Source organism: Saccopteryx bilineata, chromosome 1 (assembly GCF_036850765.1).
Source record: "Saccopteryx bilineata isolate mSacBil1 chromosome 1, mSacBil1_pri_phased_curated, whole genome shotgun sequence".
Taxonomy (NCBI): Eukaryota; Metazoa; Chordata; class Mammalia; order Chiroptera; family Emballonuridae; genus Saccopteryx; species Saccopteryx bilineata.
The window spans coordinates 106186109-106210478 of NC_089490.1; the positions used below are offsets into that span (position 1 = coordinate 106186109).

Genomic DNA, 24370 nt, shown 5'->3' on the forward strand with positions numbered 1-24370 from the left:
ATGAATTTATTATATGCTCTCTATTCTGCTTAAACAACATATGAAGTCTGAAAGCCAAAGATAATTCTCTAGTAAATCTAATTAGAGTTCACATGCACTTTAAATATAATTCTAGCCCCGGCCAGTTGGCTCAGTGGTTGAGTGTCAACCTGGCGTGCAGGAGTCCCGGGTTCGATTCCCGGCCAGGGCACACAGAAGAAGCGCCCATCTGCTTCTCGACCCCCCCCTTCCTCTCTGTCTCTCTCTTCCCTTCCTGTAGCCAAGGCTCCATTGGAGCGGGGTTGGCCCGGACGCTGAGGATGGCTCCAAGGCCGCTGCCTCAGGTGCTAGAATGGCCCTGGTTGCAACACAGCAACGCCCCAGATGGGCAGAGCATCGCCCCCTGGTGGGCATGCCAGGTGGATCCCAGTCGGGTACATGCGGGAGTCTGTCTGACTGCCTCCCTGTTTCCAACTTCAGAAAAAAATACAATAAATAAATAAATAAATATAATTCTAAATTCACTACCAGTCTTGCATCTCATATTCAGCTTGCCTGAGATGTTTAAAAAAAATTGGGGGGCCCTGGCCGGTTGGCTCAGTGGTGGAGCGTCCGCCTGAAGTGCGGAAGTCCTGGGTTTGATTCCCGGCCAGGGCACACAGGAGAAGCGCCCATCTGCTTCTCCACCCCTCCCCCTCTCCTTCCTCTCTGTCTCTCTCTTCCCCTCTCGCAGCCAAGGCTCCATTGGAGCAAAGTTGGCCGGGTGCTGAGGATGGCTCCATGGCTTCTGCCTCAGGCGCTAGAGTGGCTCTGGTCACAACAGAGCGACACCCCGGAAGGGCAGAGCATCGCCCCCTGGTAGGCATGCTGGGTGGATCCCGGTCGGGTGCATGCGGGAGTCTGTCTGACTGTCTCTCCGTTTCCAGCTTCAGAAAAATACAAAAGAAAAAATTTTTTTTTGCTTAATTACTAGCTCACAAAACTAGTAGACTAGCTAGTACTACCCAACTGTCCACTGATGTTATTTTATGACTAATGCCACCAACTGCATCCTAACATACCACATTTTGTATATTTAGGCCCAATATAATACACAATTTTGAGCTGCTAGCATTTTTTTTTTTACAGAGACAGAGAGTCAGAGAGAGGGATAGGGACAGACAGACAGGAATGGAGACAGATGAGAATCATCAATCATTAGTTTTTCGTTGCGCGTTTCAACACCTCAGTTGTTCATCGATTGCTTTCTCATATGTGCCTTGACTTCGGGGCTACAGCACACCGAGTAACCCCTTGTTCTCGAGCCAGTCAACTTGGGCTCAAGCTGGTGAGCCTTGCTCAAACCACCAGATGAGCCCGCGCTCAAGCTGGCGACCTTGGGGTCTCGAACCTGGGTCCTCCGCATCCCAGTCCGACACTCTATTCACTGCGCCACCACCTGGTCAGGCAAGCTGCTAGCATTTAATACTACATCATGAAATAAATGTAATTTGAAGAATTATTAGCCAAGAAACCCAGATATAATCAAATCATTCACATGTGCATAATTTATATGAGGTATGACTAGCACTATTAATTTAGTTCAAGATGAATTTTGATCATGTATCTCACTATTAAAGTTTATACATCTTTCTGCTAAATGGAAAAATACACTTCAAAAATATTATTCATATGTAATTGCACTATAAGCCAATCATACAACCACATATGATTCAAAGAATGTATATCCTAATCTGACAAGTTTTTCTACTGCAGTATTTTGGAAAACAATGAGCAGTCATTATTAAAAGTAATATACTTATCACCTACTTGGTCATGGAAGATAGGTGATGTGGAAAATATATAAGGGTTATTATTTATGGGTAGTTTTAACCATGGTCAAACTGGAGTTCAGCTCACTGGCTTCAGACCATTAGGTTAAGTGCTACAGTTCTTGTATCAATCTAAAAAACAGTTTCTGTCTCTAACTTCATCCTGGATTGTAGCCTCCAAGTATCCAGCAAATGCAAATATTAAAATTGTTCAGTTTTGGAATAATTATTCCTGATGTCTTCATTTGTATATTTCTTTCTTAAGCCTGGAAATCTGAATTATTGATGAATTTGTGTTGTAGCTCTAGCAACTTAGGTTTTTGCTCAAATGAGTAATAAGATATAAGCATTGTTCAAAGAGTGAAACTATCTTGGATTTAGTGTTCAAAAAATGACCTGTGGTGGCACAGAGGCTAAAGCATCGACCTGGAATGCTGAGGCTGCAGGTTTGAAACCCTGGGCTTGTCTGGTCAGGGCACATACGAGAAGCAACTACTCTGAGTTGATGCTTCCCACTCCTCCCCCCTTCTCTCAAAATCAATAAATAAAATCTTTAAAAAGAAAAAGAGAAATAGGTATGAGACACTGGAGAAATGGAAAAATATTCCTTATTAATGGATTGGAAGAATTAACATTGTTAAAATGTCCCATTACCTAAAACAATTTAGAGTCAAAGCAATCCCTATCAAAATACTTCAACAAAGTCAATTTTACAAATTAATACAGCAGTAACTTCTTTAAAAATTTTTTTAATTATATTTCCATCACTTGGCTCTGTCAAATATTAAAATTTAACCATATTCAGAATATCACTATATCATACATATGTTTAAGATCGTTATACTGTCCACAGGTAGCTGAGGTTCTAGTCATATTTCTTCAATCTTTTTTTTCCTCTTGATTCTTCATATTGGGTAGTTTCTTCTACTATATATCTTCAAATTCACAAATTCTTTCTTCTGTTATCACCAATGTGATACATCTGATTCTTTTCTACAGTTTTCATTACTCTTAAGATTTCCATCTGTTCACTCATTAAGACATATGCTTGTTTCATTCTTTGAACATTTTTTTCTTTAGTTCTTTGAACATATTTTTAGTAGTGTCTTTGAAAGATTTTGTTAAATCCAACACCTGGACCCATTCTGAGTCACTTTCTAGTGACTAAATACAAATCACACTTTTGTATATCCACAAATAGAGATTATTTTTGGTTGAAAACGATTTCCCTTGTAATAGGCAGTTAAATACCATAGACTCATTACAGACTCTTGTATCTCCCACAGTGTGCACCAGCTCATATCTCTGCTTGGTTCTTTTTTGAGCTCAGCCCTTTGGGGATCTTTGCACCTGTGTATTTAACGGGCAGCCAAAGACTTGGGCAGAATTTTACTCAGATTCTGTAGTTCATGTTCTCTGCAGTTCTCTTGTTGCTTAATTTCCCCATAAATTTCCACCTGCTCTGTCATCTCCCAACTCTGTTTATCTGATAATTCAAACCAATAAAAATTCAACTTTCTGCCACAATAGCTATGCATAAATCACAGAAGGCACTTAGTTACACAAGCAAAAACTCACACATTGTAGCTGGTGTATTTGTCTTTAAAGTATGGGCCCTCTCCCCTGGCCGGTTGGCTCAGCGGTAGAGCGTCGGCCTGGCGTGCGGGGGACCCAGGTTCGATTCCTGGCCAGGGCACATAGGAGAGGCGTCCATTTGCTTCTCCACCCCCACCCCCTCCTTCCTCTCTGTCTCTCTCTTCCCCTCCCGCAGCCGAGGCTCCATTGGAGCAAAGATGGCCCGGGCGCTAGGGATGGCTCCTTGGCCTCTGCCCCAGGCGCTAGAGTGGCTCTGGTCGCGGCAGAGCGACGCCCCGGAGGGGCAGAGCATTGCCCCCTGGTGGGCAGAGCAGCGCCCCTGGTGGGCGTGCCGGGTGGATCCCGGTCGGGCGCATGCGGGAGTCTGTCTGTCTCTCCCCGTTTCCAGCTTCAGAGAAATACAAAAAATAAATAAATAAATAAATAAATAAATAAATAAATAAATAAATAAATAAAAATAAAGTATGGGCCCTCTCACATTTCTGCCCTTTGTTTTGACTCCATGACCTCTGCCACCTCAAGCCGGTAAGACTGTAGGTTTTTGCCACATGAGATCCAGGGATTGGGGAATTCCCTCAAACAAAAAGCCATAAACTTAGCAATTCTTACCCATTGTGGTAATGGTCTTTGAAGGGTAAACTCTAGTTTCTACCTGTTTTGGGTCACTTTCCATTGCTTCAAATAATTTATCTAGATTTTTCATTGTTTTTCTCTAAGAAGGTTCACTCAACCACTGTAGTCTGATATTAACTAGAACTGGAAACCCTGATATATATTTTACATGCTTGAAATAATTTACAAGAAAACATAATTCATGAAAACATATACACACTCACACGCATGTACATACACCCTAATACCTTTCTGGATGTACAGGGTGAAGCATAATCTTAATTGTGGTGATTATTTCACAGGTATAGACTACATACTAAAACCCATCAAATTGTAGGCTTTGAATTTGTGCGGTTTGCTCAAAGCAGGGAGCCATAAATCTAGCTGACTGAAACAGTTTTAGATTGAAAAACAGGAATACGCAACCCATGTCTATCTAACAATCAGGTTTGTAATGACAAGAACATGTAAAATTTAGAATTACATCAAATTTAGGAAAACAGTATTAAGATTGTAAATACATCCAAATTATGCCAGTTATTAATATTATTATTTGGTAGTTTAATTTTTCTTTATTTTAGAAGTCTTACAATTTGAATTGAAAGTCTAACTTACATTATTAGGAAAAGAGGCTTTGCCAACTTCTTCACATCCCTCCACTGAAATGTAAGCCCAATGAAGGCAGGGACATTTTCTGGTTTGTCTGTTGCTGATTCTCTAGCAGACACAGCAGTACTTGGCTAATAGTAAGAACTCAAAAATATTTTTTAAATTAATCAGTTAAAAAATAATTTCAGAGAATCAAGAGTTCTCTGAGCCTGATCAGGTGGTGGCGCAATGGATAGAGCATCAGACTGGGAGGTTCGAGACCCCAAGGTCACCAGCTTGAGCACGAGCTCATCTGGCTTAAGCCAAAAAAAAAAAAGAAAAAGCTCACCAGCTTGGACCCAAGGTGGCTAGTTTGAGCAAGGGGTTACTTGGTCTGCTGAAGGCCCAAGGCACATATAAGAAAGCAATCAATGAATAGCTAAGGCGTCACAAGGAAAAATTGATGATTGATACTTCTCATCTCTCTCCGTTCCTGTCTGTCTGTCCCTATCTATCCTTCTCTCTGACTCTCTCTCTGTCCCTGTAAAAAAAAAAAAAGAATTCTCTGAGAAGAGTTTTGAGGCAATAGAAATCCATTTTGCCTAGAGTGGGAACGTGCTTATCAAATTATATTAGGCAATTTGCTTCTGGGAAATAGTTTACAAGGTTTTTTTTAAAAAAAAAACAAAAACACTATCTGGCCCTGGCCGGTTGGCTCAGTGGTCGAGCGTCGGCCTGGCGTGCAGGGGTCCCGGGTTCGATTCCCAGCCAGGGCACACAGGAGTAGCGCCCATCTGCTTCTCCACCCCTCCCCCTCTCCTTCCTCTCTGTCTCTCTCTTCCCCTCCCACAGCGAGGCTCCATTGGAGCAGAGATGGCCCGGGCGCTGGGGATGGCTCCTTGGCCTCTGCCCCAGGCGCTAGAGTGGCTCTGGTCGCGACAGAGCGACGCCTCGGAGGGGCAGAGCATCGCCCCCTGGTAGGCAGAGCATCGCCCCTGGTGGGCGTGCCGGGTGGATCCCGGTCGGGCGCATGTAGGAGTCTGTCTGACTGTCTCTCCCTGTTTCCAGCTTCAGAAAAATACAAAAACAAAACAAAACAAAAAAACCCACTATCATTAGGACAGTGAATACCATTTTGACTCTCTTCTATTCTAGCCTTCAGAGCAGAAAATTTTAGACCTCAGATAACAACTTAAACTCAACAATTTATAGAACCACTTGTATTTGGCTTAATCTCCATCAATATTACTGTTATGTATCTATAATAATATCTATTAAAATATATATCTATCTTTGAAAAGATAAAAATCCAGGAAAAATTATTCGTTAATCATCATACCTTTACAAATAAATTTTTATTCAAGTAAGAAAGCAAGATAAAGTTGACTTGGAATTATTATTAAATTTCCCTATTAAAATAGGAAACCATTTTTATTGACATATCTTTTAATATGTGAACACTTAATCTTTATAGAATGACAAGTTTAAGAATAATTAAAATTCAGCAGACTGAGGGAACAGGCTGCATCTGATACCTTATGTTTTAAGTTCTCTATCTCTATACTTTCTCAAGGTTTTCCTTCTAATCCTATAAGCTCTTTTATCCTGATTCTCATGCAGATAATCATAAAAATAAAAGAAGACACTTCAATGAAGCAAAATGATTAAAGTAATCATAGTTTGGCCTTCTGTAGCTATAATAATTTTTATTCCTACTTGAACAAGTGAAAATTAATACTACAGAGGAAACTTGTAAAATTTTTAAAGCATTATTTTTTGTACATAAATGAAAAAGCTGATTTTCAAACACAGCTTATTCTAAGTTTAAATAGTAATTACACTCATTCACTCTTCTCCCTGGAACTAGGGAGTTCAGTTAGGAATTGGCTACAGCATCCCATTCAGAGACAACAGGCAACTAAGATAAGGTTGTGATGTGGGGTATAGGGGGAAGGGGAGAGGGGTTTCGTTGGTGGAACTGACAGTCTGGACCAGTGGTTCTCAAACTTTTTGAAGTTGGGGCGCATTTAAAATTCTATATATAATTGTAGGCACACTATATAAAAATTTCTGAGAATTATGTTATAATAATTAAGTCAAATATTAAAGAAAAAATACAAAGTCCAAGCATGCTTTTATAATTAAACAAATACGAAAAAATTAAATTTATTCTGACATTAAAAAACATTTTTATGTTACATTTCATGAGGTATGCTTTTAGAATTCTTAAAAAAAGAGGGGTTAAAAATAAAAAGCTACAAAAAGTTATCTTTTTATATATATAAATAACATTCTTAGTAAGATTTAGTAAATTCGGCAGGTCCCAGTGCAAATGTGTTAAGTTTTTTCATTCTTGTGTTTATGAGAAACATGAGCCTGATGTGTCCTAGTGATTTCTTCAATGTTTGGGCATATATTTATATTTGAAAGGCAAACTCTCATTTCCTAGTCAATACATTGAAGAATTCCTCTCTTTTTACTCTTAATTGTGTTGAGTGCAGAAAACCCCCACCATACATATCATCTTAACTTTACACCAAACAAAGGATAGAAGAAACTTGCCTCCAGTGTTTCTGGGGAACATGGGGGATAGTGTAAACAATCCAGCACCACATCTTAACAGCCTGTGCAACCTAATCAGGCAAGTGAGGTGGGGGGTTAGGCAGGCTGTCAGCTTACAGCCAATTCCCTACCCTCTGTCCCCCCAAAATCTAAACTCCAAAATCCCTGTTGGTTTTTTGGTCCCCAACAAGCACATATTTCTCTGGAAATCTAGGGCGTACCAGTGCGCCCTGGCACACACTTTGAGAACCACTGTTCTAGACAGTAACTGGATAGAGCAGAGGCATAGGTGATTGGCAATGTTAATAAACTGATAAAAAATATAGGTAAAAATAAATGGGTAGAGTAGGATAAAAGAATGAGTTTAGTTTTGAACGTAGTGAGTGGTATATAGACAATTAAAAATTCAGCTCTGGAGACAGCTGGTGGTTGCCAGAAGACAGGGGCGGCTGGGGGACTGAGTGAGAGAGGTAAAGGATTAAGAAGTACAAATTGGCAGGTACAAAACAGTCACAGGAATGAAAAGTACAGCACAGGGAACAGAATAAAAAATATTGTAATTACTGTACATGGCACCAGGGGGGTACTGGAAATATTGAGGGGATCACTTTGTAAAATATCTGACTGTTCAACCACTCTGCTATACACCTGAAACCAATAAAAAGTAATATTGAAAGTAAACTAATTGAAAAATAAATAAATAAATAAATAAATAAATAAATAAATAAATAAATAGAAAATTCAGCTCTGGAGACATAAACTGGAGTGGCGTGCAAGCAAGCAGTGTTGGACTACGTGAAATTATGGACAGCATGTCGGACAAAGTACTAAAACCTGAAGAAAACCTTGAGGTGCACTCTCCCTTTCCACGGAAGACTGAAGACCGTCTCCCTGGCTGAGCTGCAATACCGCAGTCACCAGAGCGGAACGGATGGTGTACTGACAAGCACTCGGAGGAGCAGGGCTGTCCAGCCAGGCAGAGGCCTGGCCCAAGGCTGCCACCCAGCCCTGCTTCGTTTCATCTGGGCTGTTTATCACAGAAGAAAGTTTCTGCCTTTACTGTGCCTCCCCCTTTCAAAACTTTAAGAAAACCTCAAATCAAGAAGATGAGCAAAGAAAAAGAAACCAAAAAAGTAGATTAAGAAGCAGCAATGAAAGAGGTGGGAGAATGAAGAGACTGTGGGGTCTCAAAGTTGAGGGTAAGAATTTCAGGTAGAGAATTGTCAGTGAAGAGCCTATGGCAGTTGAGACTTTGGGGATTTTGCTACTGTGAAGGCATTAATATGGAGATGCTCTAACAGTGGTCAGTACATCAAAACTGGAATGCAACTGACAACAACGCTCCAGCATATTCTGTAAGAACAGTACTTGAGAACTGTAAGAACAGTACTAGAAAACCTGAGATCCAATTAAAACACCATAACCTAGATGAATAAACCATGTTACCATAACTTGCTGTCACAAGTGACTACTTTCCCATCTACTAATATGTTTACTTTTACTCCTCGTAAATCCAGAAAAAAATTTCAAGTGACTACTCCTGGTCTTCTATCTAATTCATCAGCCAATTCTGTCATCTCCCTCTGAAAATGAGTTCTGGACTCCAACTATGTCTCACTACTACCCTGACCCAAGCCAACATCATCTCAATTTGTCTGCCTGCTTCAGTCCCTGGCTCCCTATAGCTCTGTGTCAACATAGCAGTCACAATAATCTGTTAAAAATATCTAACAGATAGCACCATTCCTCTGTTCAAAAGCTTTCAACAGCTTTCCACTCTACACAAAAGCCAAAGACCTTGCAAATGGCCCATAAGGTAATCTTATCCCTGTGATTTACCCCTTCTCTCATTTGGTCCCAACCTTATTGGCCTCCAGACTGTTCCTCTAATACAGTGTCTTCAAATTTTTAATGTGTATCAGAATTGTCTGGAGATCCTGTTAAAATACAGATTGCTGAACCAAATCCCCAGAATTTCTGAGTCAGCAGCTTTGGGGTGGGGCCGAGAATCTGCATTTCTAACAACCAGCTGACACTGCTGATCAGAAGACCACACTTAGACTTAGAGAACTACTGTTCTAACGTATCAACAATAGTCCTGCCGCTGGCCCTTTGCCCTGCCTGGGACATCTCTATCTCAAATAGCCTCAAATACAAAAGTAAACAAATTAGTACACAGTAAAGTAGTAACTCATGGCAACAAGGTATGGTAGCATGGTATATCCACCTAATTTACAGTGTCTTAATTGCTTAGAGAACTGAATAATTCTTCCGTCTACGGCTCAAATATCTTATAATCAGTGACACAATTCTTGACCTATGGAAGACAGCAACTCCATTCCTACCTCCCCAAAGAAAGGCCGGCAGATTACATTACTCTGCAATGAAAATCACGACTGATAAACTCCTCCATACTCTGAGCTTCTAATCAGTTTGGGAGTTCTCTCTTAAATATGAACAAAGAGACATGACCAACGTTTGAGGAAAATATATAAAATATTGATGTCAAAATAACTAAACTTCAAATTTAAAAATTAAGAAAAATTCACATTTATTCAGTTTTAATGGCATTGTAATCAAATTAAACAGAAGTTAATTTGCAGCATATTCTTTTTTAACCATATTCCCTATGGCATGGCCTATTTCAAAATGGACTGGCATGTTTAATCTATTATTTAAATAGAAATGAATGCTGGATAAAGCTCGAGAATGTTGCTTTTATAAATATTTTCTTTGAGGTAAGTTAGCCAAAATTTCAGTTTTCCTGGCAAAGTCATCAAATCACTTAAATACTTGCATGCTTCACTATATTTACCAGAACAAAGTTCATTTTCCAACAAAATGAAACTAGAGCCACCTTTTAACTCTCATTCTAATAACCTTCTTCTCCATTTATTTGCCACCTTTGTTTTTCAAGGGCTCTTCTTTATTCTCCTCTCCTGCAGAAAAGCCTCCTGGATGGGGTTTACTAAGGAGGTCCACCAGGTCTGAAAACACAGTGCACACATAGATCACTGAGAAAATGACAGATGGAGTCCATGCATGTAATTAACTCTGAAAACCTCAGTAAAACCATAGGACAGTTTTGTTTTGTTTCAGACAAAAGCTAAAGGTATACTGGACAAACACAGCTGGGTGCCAAGTGTTCAAATCAATAATCAGTGACACCAAGTGTCACCATTATATAGTGAATTTCTGAAATACTAAAAAAATATAAAATTTAACCAAATTTTTAAAATTGTATTACCACTTTATTATTAAACCTTCTAGAAGCAATGTCTTAACACTGAGAGCTTCTAGACTGATCCTGCGGTCACCATACTTCCTATTTTTAATACTGTTTAGATACCCACCTTCAAACAAAGTCATTAGAGAACCAAGACTGTCTGGGGCTCGTTGAGCCAATCTAGATACTGCTGAGAATGACAGTGTTACCATATTATTAGACTTTCTTTCCACTCTGTAACATTTGATAAGATGAAAGACTTGTCTCCTTTTAATTCCTAGGTTTGAAGATTTGTTTGATAGTGATGGTGCAATTTTTATTGAAATAATTTCATAAACTGGCCCGGCCGGTGGCTAAGGGGATAGAGTGCTGATGTGGCAAAAGGTCGTCCCAGGCTCAATTCCCATTCAGGGCACAAAGGAGAAGCAACCATCTGCTTCTCCCCCCTTCCCTCTTCCCCTTTTCTTCCTCTCCCCCTCCCACAGCCAGTCCACTCCATTGGTTTGAGCATTGTCCCAGCCACTGAGGATAGCTCAGTTGGTCCAAGCGTGTCAGCCTCAGGTGCTAAAGATAGCTCGGTACTTGAGCATTGACCCCAGTCAGGGGTTGCCAGGTGGATACCAGTCAGAGTGCATGCTGGAGTCTGCCTCACTATCTCCCCTCCTCTCACCTAAAAAATAATGATGCTAATAATAATGATAATTTCAGAAACTAACGCTTGGGACATTATTTGATGATGCTTTCTAAACATTTTCAGATGAGCCTAAGATTGTTGCCCTAACTTACATATTTTTTATTAATTTAAATATTTTTACACATACTTACTCTTTCATATGATCACTTGAGAAAAACTTGTCTTTTAAACTTTGAATCTAAAAGTATAACAATGAAGCAATGTAACTGGTATCCTAGACACCAAAAAAAAAAAAAAAAGATTCTCAGCTTTTATTGCATCCATGCCAATTTTAGTACTTTCTCAAGAGTAGAATGATGAGACTTTTATAGCAGTTATCATGTAAGAAATACCTGTATGCTTCAAGGTACATCTACTGAAGAAAGTTCCAGTAAAAAAAACAACAACAGCCTGACCAGGCAGTGACGCAGTAGATAGAGCATCGGACTGGGACATAGAGGACCCAGGTTCGAAACCCTGAGGTCACCGGCTTGAGCGCGGGCTCAACCAGCTTGAGCATGGGGTCACTGGCTTGAGCGTGGGATCATAGACATGACCCCATGGTTGCTAGCTTGAGCAAGGGGTCACTCGCTCTGCTGTAGCCCATCCCCTTGGTCAAGGCACATATGAGAAAGCAATCAATGAACAACTAAGGTGCTGCAACAAAGAATTGATGCTTCTCATCTCTTTCCCTTCTTGTCTATCTGTCCCTATCTGTCCCTCTCTCTGCCTCTCTCTCTGTCTCTGTCAAAAAAACAAAAAACAAAAACACAATCTTTAAAAAAAAAATTTAAAAAAAAAAATTTAAAAAAAGCCTGACCTGTGGCGGCGCAGTGGATAAAGCGTCAACCTGGAAACGCTGAGGTTGCTGGTTCAACACCCTGGGCTTGCCTGGTCAAGGCACATGTGGGAGTTGATGCTTCCAGCTCCTCCCCCTTTCTCTCTCTCTCTCCCCTCTCTATAATGAATAAATAAAATCTTTAAAAAAAAAATTTAAAAAAAACAAACAAAAAAAACCCAAAAACACAAAAAGTTGCTTTCTCTGTAAGCAGCCACAGGTTATTAGTAAGTCCTGTTATTGTTATTTTCAGAGTATAATATGAAGGCTATTTTGTTCAAGCAAGCCTTTTTAATAAATATCTTCTCTTCCATCTTATTTTTATATCTTGCAGAACTACATCAAAGACAGCTTCAAAGCTCTTTTGTGTCATGCAATTTTACTCAGGCTAAGAGAAGTTTTTCATGCCTGGAATCTAGAATCACTAGTACTCTAAATCTGGTAAGAAGGGCCCCAGTTCTGAGACCCACAGCTTAGAGGGCCCCAGTCGGGCTATCCCTTGGTTCCGCCCCATCCCACAGGAGGAAGGGCATATAGATAGGGCCCAAGTGGTGTGCCCACTTGCAGCCTGTGCCTCACCCCTTCTAACCCTTTCTAGGCTGTGCTCCAGATACTGCAAACATAGAGTTCTCTGATCAAATGGCCTGAAGTCCAATGAAAGCGCTTCTTCCTGAAGTCAGTCCTCCTGAAGGAAGACCCTGCCACCACTGATGCTCGGAGGTGGCTATTAACGAGGGGTAGAGAGGGAGCTCAAACATGGGGCCTGAGCTAAGTGTGAAGTCTTTCAAAGAGCAGTGCAGACAACCAAGGGCGGTGAGGAACAGGGCAGGCCTCTAACCAGGGGCTGGATCTCTCCACAACACCAGGTTCCAAAACAGAACCCGGGAAGTCCAAGAATATGTTAGACTGCCAGGTCTTCAAAAGGATATATCTGCCAAGATAGAAAGATAGTTTGTTTGTTTTTCAATTTGTAAGCTCGTATAGTTTTAAACTATAGACATAAATCATATAGATCTCTGTTCGTATTTCTGCTCCAGGCCCACCTGTTAAAGAGAATGTGTGTAAAATGCTTACAAATATTTGAGATGATTACACTGACATCATTACAATGATTAGGTACAACAGTAACCTGGACGGGTCTCTTCCCAGAATCTGATGTGGCTGACTCACACTATTATTCAGGTACCGGCTTATACATCACCTTTCAAAGAAGTCTTCCCTAACCACTTAACATACAAGAGCCCTCATGAATCACCCTACATCACACTACCCTGTTTTATTTTCTTCATTGCCCTTACCAGTATCTGAGATTATTTATGCAAATTCCATGACAGTAGAGTCCTTGCCTGCCTTGGTATTCTTTATAAACTAATGGATTATTTTTTTATGCCATACATTATAATCTGTAAATACCATTTATTTTGTGATTCAAATTGTCCCAGATCTGGCTAGTATCTAGTATGGTATATCTTATATCCATTTATCATGTTCCATTACTTAAAAAAAAAAAAAAAAAGGTGTGTGTGTGTATTTACTTTTTGGCACCACAAGATATTCCAGGGTCATCTTACACCTTTATGCTCCAGCCCAAGGGCTCTAGTTTCCATTATTCTCCATTCCCTTTAATAGTCAATAATTACAATGATTATATGAAAAATTGTGGGCTAGGCTAAAGTGAATTTAGCCAAGTAATTCTAGTCTATGAGGTTTGGCTCCAACTTAATGACCAGCTGATATCCCCCAACATCATCTCTAGCTCACCAACTATAGAAATAAGCAACAGGATTATATCCATAAGTAGTAATTTTTTAAAATATGCATATCAAAAAAATTTTTAAATATGAAGTACCAGGAGTATTGTGCATTGGTGCTAAGACCAAGACCTTAGGAGAACACCCCATAATGTACAGGAGGAAGCTATCAAGCTTTTGTTACTGCTGTTATTGACTGGTTTTATAGACTCTGATATAGGTGTCCTATGCAGGGAAAGGGGGATGTTCTGGAATGTGACTTATTCCATGCTGTGTTAGCTCAGGAAAGTTACTCAACTGCTCTAAGCCGCAGTTCCTCCTCTGTAAACCAGAAATAACAGTGCTTATTTCATAGGGTTGTTATAAGATATCCTTGTAAAGCAGCACACCCTGGCACACTCTGAGTGCTCATTAATACCCAACATTTCACAATTGTCCTGGGAGAGTATGGCTCTATGACCTTTTATATATAAGAAAGGGGCAGAGACAATGCCATAGGGCACACGTAGCACTTCCTCTGACTTAAGCAACCCAACAACGTTAACAAAACATTATTTAATACATTTCCTCTCCAAGCTTTGGCTTTACTCAAGAAACCCTAGAGAGTTCACAGCTGCCTGAAGGGGAAATGGGGAGAAGGGATGGGGGATTGCTCCCTTAGCAACATAATTGTTCAGCTTCCATCTTGGTTACCTTTAGTTACACAATAATTTTTCCTAGTTCATAGATAGATTCATTTGCTGTAATTCTGTAAAGAAAAAACATATATGTAAGACACTGCAATTAGTAATACCCTCTGACGGCTTAGTGAATTTTCAGCTGACATTCATGGGCAGATGGCTCCTCAAAGTGAGCCTGACTAGCTATATGGTTTCACCCACAACCTGGTTCCACAATGGTGAACACCCCAAGAATGGTACAGAGAGAAAACAGTGTCCTTGGGGGCTTCTAAATATAACTCAGAACTCTGCTAATAGAAATATTTTCTAAAATGTTTAACATTTCTAGATGAGTTAATCGCATTATATAACTAAAGCCTTAAAAGTATGTATTTTTTCCTGAATGTAATCACAATTCTAGAATTTGCCGAAAGAAATAAGAATTCTAAACTGTATATATAGCATGACCAGGCGGTGGCGCAGTGGATAGAGCGTCGGACTGGGATGTGGAGGACCCAGGTTCAAGACCCCGAGGTCGCCAATTTGAGTGCGGGCTCATCTGGTTTGAGCAAGGCTCACCAGGTTGAGCCCCAGGTCACTGGCTCGAGCAAGGGGTCACTCAGTCTGCTGCAGTCCCCTGGTCGAGACACATATGAGAAAGCAATCAATGAACAACAAAGGAGCCTCAACAAAGAATTGATGTTTCTCATCTCTCTCCATTCCTGTCTGTCTGTCCCTATCTGTCCCTCTCTCTGACTCTCTCTGTCTCTGCCACAAACAAAAAAAAAAAAAAAAAAAAAACTGTATATATAAGAATATTCAGGCCCTGGCTGGCTGGTTTAGCGACTAAGCGTTGACCCAGTGAGTCAGAGGTTGTGGGTAGACATCCCCCCCCACCCCCGCCCCGGTCAGGGCATTGTAGGAGAAGCTATCAATGAGTACACAACTAAACAGAAAAACTAAGTGAAGCAACAAGTTGATGCTTCTCTCTCTCTCTCTCTCTCTCTCTCTCTCTCTCTCTTTCCTTCTCAGTTTCTCTCTTCCTTTCTCTCTTTCTAAATTTAATGCAAAAATTGTTTTTGAAAAGTATATTCATTACAACATTTTTTATAATAAACATTATAAAGAACCTATATAGGCCCTGGCTGGTTGGCTCAGTGGTAGAACATTGGCCCAGCATGTGGATGTCCCGGGTTTGATTCCCAGCCAGGGCACACAGGAGAAGCGCCCATCTGCTTCTCCACCCTACCCGCTCCCCCACCCTGATCCTCTCTCTTCCTCTCTCTCTTTTTCCTCCCCTCCTGCAGTCAAGAGTGAGTTGGCCCCAGGCACTGAGGATGGCTCCATAGCCTCAGGCACTAAGAAAAAAAAGAAAAATGGCTCCTGTTGCAACAGAGCAAGGACCCCAAATGGGCAGAGCATCACCCTCCTAGTGGGCTTGCCGGGTAGATCCTAGTTGGGGCATATGCAGGAGTCTGTCTCTGCCTCCCCTCCTCTCACTAAAAAAAAAAAGAAAGAAAGAAAAAGAAAGAACCTCTATAGCCAATAATAGATGATGGATTAAACTGTGGTAGAAGCTCTGGCCAGACAGCTTAGTTGGTTACAGCATCGTCCCAAAGTGCAAAGGATGCAGGTTTGATTCCGGTCAGGGCACCTACAGAAACAGATAGATGTTCCTGTCTCTCTCTCTCCCTTCCTCTCTCTCTAAAAAATCAATAAGTAAACATTAAAATAAAGTTAAGGGAAAAAAGCTGTGGTAGAGCTATATACCAGAAAAGTACATAGATAAAAAATAATGGTATGGGTTTATACTAATTGATGTGGAAAGATGGTCATGATGTAGCTCTCTTCAAATGGATATCACAGATAATAAAAGAGAATATAGATGATTCTAGTTCTTTTTTTGAAATATACAGTATGCATGTTACATTGTGCTATACCTATGTCTAAGTACAGATATCCACCCAGGTATAGAAGGATCTATATCAGAATATTAATAGTGATTATGTGTAGGTGAAGAATCTGGAGTAGCTTTTAAATTTTCTTCTTCATACTTTTCCCCCTTTTCTGTAGTTTTTACAATAAATATGTATTACTTTTATAATCACAAAAAGTTTAAATACCAATCAACCAACCACCAAATCATAAAGAATCTCAATATCTCAATGTCTTAAGCCCTGATGATAATTAGCAGAATGCCCTGGAATTATAGGCAGCAAGTATACCACTACTTCTCAGGATAAAGCAGGACCCATACTTTTCAATTTAGACAAACCAGAGAATTCTCAGGATATCATATCAGGCAGAAATATATACTTACCATAACTTTGAGGTCTAAAAATGTATCAGAGGAAAGAAAATTTTCCTGCTACAAGTTCTCCATAATAGAGAGAAACTGCATCAGTAATATACATACTTTGAAATAGGAAAAAACTTACTGCAGTGGATAATCTAGATGCCAATGTCATTTCCAAGTTTCCTTTGAGACCAAGTAGTGCAGGAACTAAAATAAAAACTTCTGTTACTTTTTTGAACACCTCCCAGTGCTGTAAGAAAAAAAAAAGAATTTTCTGACACTTCTTACTTTTATTTTTTTCTGATAACTTTTAAAACAACATTTTAGAACAGACATTTCTTTAAAACCTTGCCTTTTTTCCCCCAATGTCGCATTTGCATTTACATTTTGAATGACAAAAATCGGTCATTTAATCAATGAACATTTAGTTTAACCCCATTCTGCAAAGCACTGAAACCCTGAGTTACTTCAGAAGATCCAGTTAGAGTTAGGAGTGATAGCTGATAGTCGCTACATCTCAAAATACATCTAGCTTGCTATACAGGCTAATAACACTTAAATTTTACTTTATCCCTTTATGATGGCAAGAGTTACTGTAACTCAGGGTTAAGAGCACAGACTCAAGGACCAGATAACATGGGTCTGAATCTTAGTTTCAACACTAATTACAATAATCCCACAGGAAAATTACAGTAATATTATTATTTGATTTCACAAATGAAGAAATAAAGATTCAGAGAAGTTAAATGATTTTCCCAAGCTCAAAAGATGGGACCCAGAATTGACCTCAGGAGTTCTGAGTCATCTAATTTTGACGTTTGCCGCAAAACGTTGCAGAGCGTAGGAACATAAAAAGTGCTCTCCACTGGAAATGAGAAAATCTGTGACTCTGTGTATGGATCTTTCAAACCTGGCTGCATGATCCTGGTGAGTTACATATCTTTTGGATCTCAATTTCTTCAACCATGAAATGCAGATACTATCTGCTCTGTCTAGACCTTTGGGAAATACCATGATAATGAAAATGAATATTCAAGTACCTTATGAACTGAAAAGACCATGCAAATGACTAACACCAAGTGCTATTTTATAAATGCTATTAAGCCTGACCTGTGGTGGCGCAGTGGGTAAAAGCATCAACCTGGAACACTGAGGTCACCTGTTTGAAACCCCGGGCTTCCCTGGTCAAGGCACATATGGAAGTTGATGCTTCCAGCTCCTCCCCCCTTCTCTCTCTCTCTCTCTCTGTCTCCTCTCTCTAAAATGAATAAATAAAATCTAAAAATAAATAAATAATAAATGCTATTAAGAGGTGATTGTCCCAGTAAGAGACTTTATGAACTAAGCATATTAACCTATGCCAAAAAATAATCAAGAACACAGCCAGCACGAAGGCCCAGACAGGCGAGGCACACCTTCCCGCTCAGGAGCTCTCCTCTCGGGAGCCTCCTGCCGTGCCTTCCCCCACACTCTGCCCCACCCCTGCAGTCACCTTTCCCTCTCTCTCTCCTAGGCTCCAAGGGCCCTTCTTTTGCTTCTGTAACTTGTTTCCTGAGCCAGCTGGCTAATTTCTACTACCTCTGTAACTTTTTTAATGAACTTTTTCTTATAATTAAAAAAATAAAAGGTGAAAAAAGTACAATTTAAATCCGTCAGCCTGACCTGTGGTGGCACAGTGGATAAAGCGTCAACCTGGAACGCTGAGGTTGCTGGTTCAAAACCCGGGGCTTGCCCAGTCAAGGCACATATGGGAGTTGAAGCTTCCTGCTCCTCCCCCCCTTCTCTCTCTCTCTCACCCCTCTAAAATGAATAAATAAATAAAAATAAATCCGTCAGATAAATAAAAGAGAATTTCAATTTGTTCCCAAAGTTTCCCTAGAGGTTGTTCCAAATAGGTGTAGAATTAGGGCCCAAAGAGAGTTTAGGAAATGTTTATCAGATCAGCCTTTGGTAAAATCCTGGTTCAAAGGATTGGCAGGGAAAACCCTTCCCTGCAATTAAAGATGGGCTTAAAAAGCACCGGGAGTCCCATAGCATCCTAGATGCTGTCAAAAAGCCAACAAACATGTTTGTTGTCCATATTTCATGATGGGTTAAGAATTCTAGGCTAAGTGATAGCACAGTGGACTGAGCGTCGGCCTAGGATGCTGAGGACCCAGGTTTGAAACCTCAAAGTCACTGGCTTGAGCGCGGGCTCACCAGCTTGAGCGTGGCATCATAGACATGACCCCATGGTCGCTGACTTGATCCTAAAGGTCGCTGGCTTGAAGCCCAAGGTCACTGGATTGAGTCCAAGGTCGATGACTTGAGCAAGGGGTCACTCAGTCACTTGCTCTGATGTAGCCCCCTGGTCAGGGCACATATGAGAAGGCAATCAATGAGCAACTAAGGTGCCGCAATGAGGATTGATGTTTCTCATCTCTCCCACCCCGTCTGTCTGCCCCAGTCTCTCTCTCCTCCATCTCACTCTCCCTCTCTCTCTTGCTAAAAAAAAAAAGAAAAAAGAACAAAGAATTCTGCTGTGCGAGGGGGGATATGCATCCTGTAGAGACGAGGCTGTTGGTGGTGGTGGTGATGATGATGAGAATGATAAATAACAACAGATCATCATCATAATAAACATCAACAATATTCAACATTCTCTGATTGCTTGCTATGTGCCAGGCACCGTTCTTTAGGCTTACTCATTTCATCTTCACAACTAACCTGTAAGACAAGTATCATTTTTATCAGGTCAGACATAACTCAGGAATGCATTTTACCTAGGTCATAATTTTAATACTTATGCAATATAATTTAGAAACAGAATAACATCTGAATATCTCTTATCAGTCACTCCTTTGGGTTACTACCAGCTTTCTCAAGTTCAATTCAAATCAAATCCTCCTGTGAGAATTACTATGAAGTCATTAACACCTTAGCATTGCTATAACAATAAGAAATAATACTTATTGATTTCCTCAGGCCAAATAAACTGTACATTCTCTTCTTTACACCTGCAGAGATGTGCTTACACTTCCGCAATTCACAGCACTCAGTGTCTCACAAATGTTTTCACCACGTCCCGAGGCCAAAAGAAATACCAAATAGTCCTATATACTAAGTAGGTTGGTCCAAATAACCGAAGTATTTATTTAGCAATTTAGTAGCCATTTGAAGAAATAATACAAATAAGTTAAAAGCAAAAAAGAATACTTTTACGTCCTGTAACCTTAATCACTTACTAATGGAACATGTGTAGCTATTGGGCACTGCACACTTCTCTAACCTTGGAACAGGAGACTGCCACCTGCATTTCTTGTTCCATGTTGATTTTATGTGACATCTGCTTTTTTTCACAGTATCACTGAAAATCTTGCTTTGCAAAGATATGTCACTGAGAGAAATGGAGTGTGATCTAAAGTTGAAATGTTAAACCACGATGAGCCATTTGTCTATAGTGTCCAAGAGATGTTTCCTTCAAAAATTTAAAATACCCCATAGCAATCCTGGGGTGTCACAGTTTGGGAAATATGAGAACAAGGAGAAGCATTTAATTTATTTATTTATTTATTTATTTATTTATTTATTTATTCATTTTTAGAGAGGAGAGAGAGAGAGAGAGAAGAGAGAGACAGAGAGAGAGAAGGGGGGAGGAGCTGGAAGCATCAACTCCCATATGTGCCTTGACCAGGCAAGCCCAGGGTTTCGAACCGGCGACCTCAGCATTTCCAGGTCAACGCTTTATCCACTGCGCCACCACAGGTCAGGCTGGGAGAAGAAGCATTTATATCAGTAAAAGGAAAGGGCTCTGGAGTCAGACTACCTGGGTTGAAATCTGATTCTACTACTTTTACTGTGTGAGTTAGACAAAACTAGACTTTACATTCTTCATCTAAAATAGGGACCTAATTGTACCTACCTCATATGGCTGTGCTCAGGACCTGCCTATACATAGTAATGAATAACAATGTTGATGTTTGTGAACAATAACATCAAGAAATATTGCCAGTTAATTCTCCTTTTAGTGCCCAAAATAGATTTCACTCACTTACAAATTTTTCCATGATACAGACATGTCCTGTGAGGCTATGCAGATTGTTATAAACTGCTAAACATCTCCACAATAACCTGCCCTAAGGGAAATCGACTTCTGTTCTTACCTAATTTTGCACTTCTGTCAATATGCAGAACCTCTGCCAAACACCCACACACCAAACGTAATGTCAGATTGCTTATACATATACTAGGCTCAAAACCTAAAACTCTATTAATGTCCAAAGGGAAAAACAAAAATGAAACTTTAAAAAAATAACAAAATAAGTTGAGAAAAACATCTATACAATCCTAACTTAAAAATACACAGAAAAATGCCCTGACCTGTAGCTAAATTGGTCAGAGCATCATCTGGATAGGCCAACGTTGCAGGTGCAATCCTAGTCAGGGCACATACAAGAATCACTCCATGAACGTATAAATAAGTAGAACAACAAATAGATGTTTCTCACTCTCTCTCTCCACCCAAACCCCTTCTCTGTCTCTAAAATCAATAAATAAAAAATTTTAAAATATAGCCCTGGCCGGTTGGCTCAGAGGTAGAGCGTCGGCCTGGCATGCAGGAGTCCTGAGTTCGATTCCCGGCCAGGGCACACAGGAGAAGCGCCCATCTGCTTCTCCCCCTCTCCTTCCTCTCTGTCTCTTTCTTCCCCTCCCACAACCAAGGCTCCATTGGAGCAAAGTTGGCCTGGACACTGAGGATGGCTCCATGGCCTCTGCCTCAGGCGCTAGAATGGCTCTGGTTGCAACAGATCAACACCCTAGATGGGCAGAGCATCACCCCCTGGTGGGCATGCTGGATCCCGGTCGGGCACATGCGGCAGTCTGTCTGACTGCCTCCCCGTTTCCAACTTCAGAAAAATACCCCCCCAAAAAATTTTTTTTTAAATATAAACAGAATCTGGCCTGTGGTGGCACAGTGGATAAGGAGTCAACCTGGAATGCTGAGGTTGCCAGTTGGAAACCCTGGGTTTGCCTGGTCAAGGCACATACAACAAGCAAGCAATGAACAACTATAGTGAAGCAATTATGAGTTGATACTTCTTGCTCCCCGCCCCCCTCCTCTCTCTGTAAAGTCAATAAATAAAATATTTGATAAATAAATAAATAGAAAAGGTTTTTAAAAATCTAATTGGTAAAAAAAAGTTTCTGCAATTTTAAGAAACATGCATACCCCAAATCTGGAGAAGTTTTGTTTCTCATATTAACTTAGTTGAAAAACTAAACCCATTCACTTTAAGATATATGACAAAATGACCAACCTCATTCATAATTTCATAAATGCAAATTAAAAGATGATAGAAAACTGTGGCCAGGGACATGAGGTAAGAAGCAGGGCCAGGAGGAGCCCCTCAGACTACACCTGTGGCAAGTAACCTACTGGACAAGAGTTGACACACAGCCAGCAACAGTGGGGCCCTGAGGTGTGGGGCAAGGTGTGTGTCGAGGCCAAACATCAGGGGACATGAGGTGAGCAGTGGGGGGGACATGAGGTGAGAGGGGGTGGAGAACAGCTACAGTTAGCCTGTGAGGGGCAGGAAAGGGAGCCCAGACTGTTTCTGGGGTACATACACATCTCAGGTCCCAATTTAAGTGAGCACCCTCCGTGGGACCACTTTCCGTGAGCTCAGCCTCCAGACTGCTTACGGGACTCGGGAGTGCCCTGCTCCGGTCCCAATTTAGCTGAGTCTTGCGAGGACCAACCTCATAGGCTCCAGGGAGGCAGAATCAAGCCTAGATATTTCAGCAATGAATGTCCTTAGCTATAAAAATGAGAACTTTTACAGGTGATACAACAAAGACCCCGAGAGGTTTATTCTGTGTCCAAAAAAACACAGCTTGTAAATTGCAGACCCAGACTCAGAAATTCCAGGGACCCAAAGGTCAGGAGTTCCCCCTATCATAACTGCTGCAATTGCACATGAAGTGCAAATTTAAAAAGGAGCCATTTTGGGGTAAACAAATAGAGATTCCCCTGTGATTGACAGGCAACCAGGCTGAGTAAGCAAAGAAAAGGCTTCTGGTGTTGTTACTACTATTCTAGATTATTTTTTTAAACTATCCTATGTTTTCCTCTAGTACTCTTTTCATTAAAATAATTGTTGTTCCAGCTCAATGGGATCCTGCTGCACCTAGAGTCAGAGTTGGGCCAGTCCTGGGCAGAGGGGCAGCGCCAGGCCCAGGAGTATGAGACCCTGCTGAACATCAAGGTCAAGCTGGAGGCTGAGATCGCCAACTACCGCCGCCTGCTGGAAGAAGGGGAAGATTTCAATTTTAGTGATGCCCTGGACAGCAGCAATGCCATACAATCCATCCAAAAGACCACCACTTGCAGGACTGTGGACAGCAAAGTGGTTTCTGAGGTCATTGACACCAAAATACTGAGGCGTTAAAGGCAGCAGGTGTGGGGCACCCCTTGGAAGGACAGGAGGCCAATAAAAAGTTCAGAGATCATTAAATATTACTTTGCATACTCAAAAAAAATTGTTGTTCCAGTTTAAACAATACAGAAAAATAATTTTTTTCTTTTTCTTTTGTGACAGAGAGGGACAGATAGGGACAGGTAGGGACAGACAGGAAGCGAGAGAGAGAGAGAGAGAGAGAGAGAGATATGAGAAGCATCAATTCTTCGTTGCAGCACCTTAGTTGTTTATTGATTGCGTTCTCACATGTGCCTTGGGGGGGGGGCTACAGCAGATCGAGTGACCCCTTGCTCAAGCCAGCGACCTTGGGTTCAAGCTGGTGAGCCTTACTCAAACCAGATGAGCCCATGCTCAGGCCGGCAACCTCAGGGTTTCGAACCTGGGTCCTCTGTGTCCCAGTCCGATGCTCCATCCACTGCACCACCGCCTGGTCAGGCGGAAAAATGAAATTAATTCGGCACTTTGTACACACTTCCTTTTTCCATTTTCTCTGGATTTAACTTACTGTTGTAGGTTCTTAAGTGCAAAACTTGTGAATTTTCAGCTTTTCTTTTTTTCCTAATTCATGCACTTACAACTTTACATTTTCCTGTAGGTTTTGGTAAGTAGTATTTTTTTTTATTATCATTCAGTTCAAATTATAGTCTAACTATAATTGTGATTTTGGGAGTTAATTAGAGCTTCTACTATAAAGACTTTCTATACCTCTTATTACTGATTTCTAGATTAACTGCAGTGAGAGCAAGAAACATTATAATTTCAAACCTTTGAAGTTGGTTGAAATTCACTTTATACTACAATATGGTCACCTTTAAAATTGTTCCAAGAGGCCTGACCTGTGGTGGTGCAGTGGATAAAGCGTCGACCTGGAACAATCAGGTCTCCGACTGGAAACCCTGGACTTGCCTAGTGAAGGCACTTATGGGAATTGATGCTTCCTGTTCCTTCCCTTCTTCTCCCCACACCATTCTTCTCTTTAAAATAAATTTTTAAAAATTTGTTTTAATTTTAAAAATTGTCCCAAGTGTGCTTCTCTGCTGCCCTCTGGTGTACATCTTAGAAAATAACACCTTAGTGCAGATCAGCAGAAAATGTTAGGAATAGTGGATTATCTGTGAATGTTGAGTCCAATTTGCTGATCATATTAAGCTTTTTATATTCTTACCAGATTTTTTTGTAGGGGTCTATTGGTTCTTTTTTTTGTGACAGACAGAGAGAGTCAGAGAAAGAGATATGAACAGACAGGAAGGAAGAGAGATGAGAAGCATCAATTCTTTGTTGTGGCACCTTAGTTGTTCATTGATTGCTTTCTTGTATGTGC

General features: G+C 40.7%; 1 protein-coding gene and 1 non-coding gene across 5 annotated transcripts in view; one reads left to right on the forward strand and one right to left on the reverse strand.

Moving 5' to 3' along the window:
• SLC41A2 (solute carrier family 41 member 2) overlaps nucleotides 1–24370 on the reverse strand; it is a 116954-nt gene that overhangs the window by 56113 nt on the left and 36471 nt on the right. For all 4 annotated transcript variants that reach the window (XM_066263341.1, XM_066263361.1, XM_066263370.1 and 1 more), the window contains exon 3: nucleotides 16734–16841. In XM_066263341.1, the coding sequence (XP_066119438.1) occupies nucleotides 16734–16841 (108 nt within the window). The remainder of the gene's footprint in view (nucleotides 1–16733; nucleotides 16842–24370) is intronic.
• Nucleotides 561–636, forward strand: TRNAF-GAA (transfer RNA phenylalanine (anticodon GAA)). Its single transcript has one exon. It is a non-coding gene; the product is annotated as a tRNA-Phe (tRNA).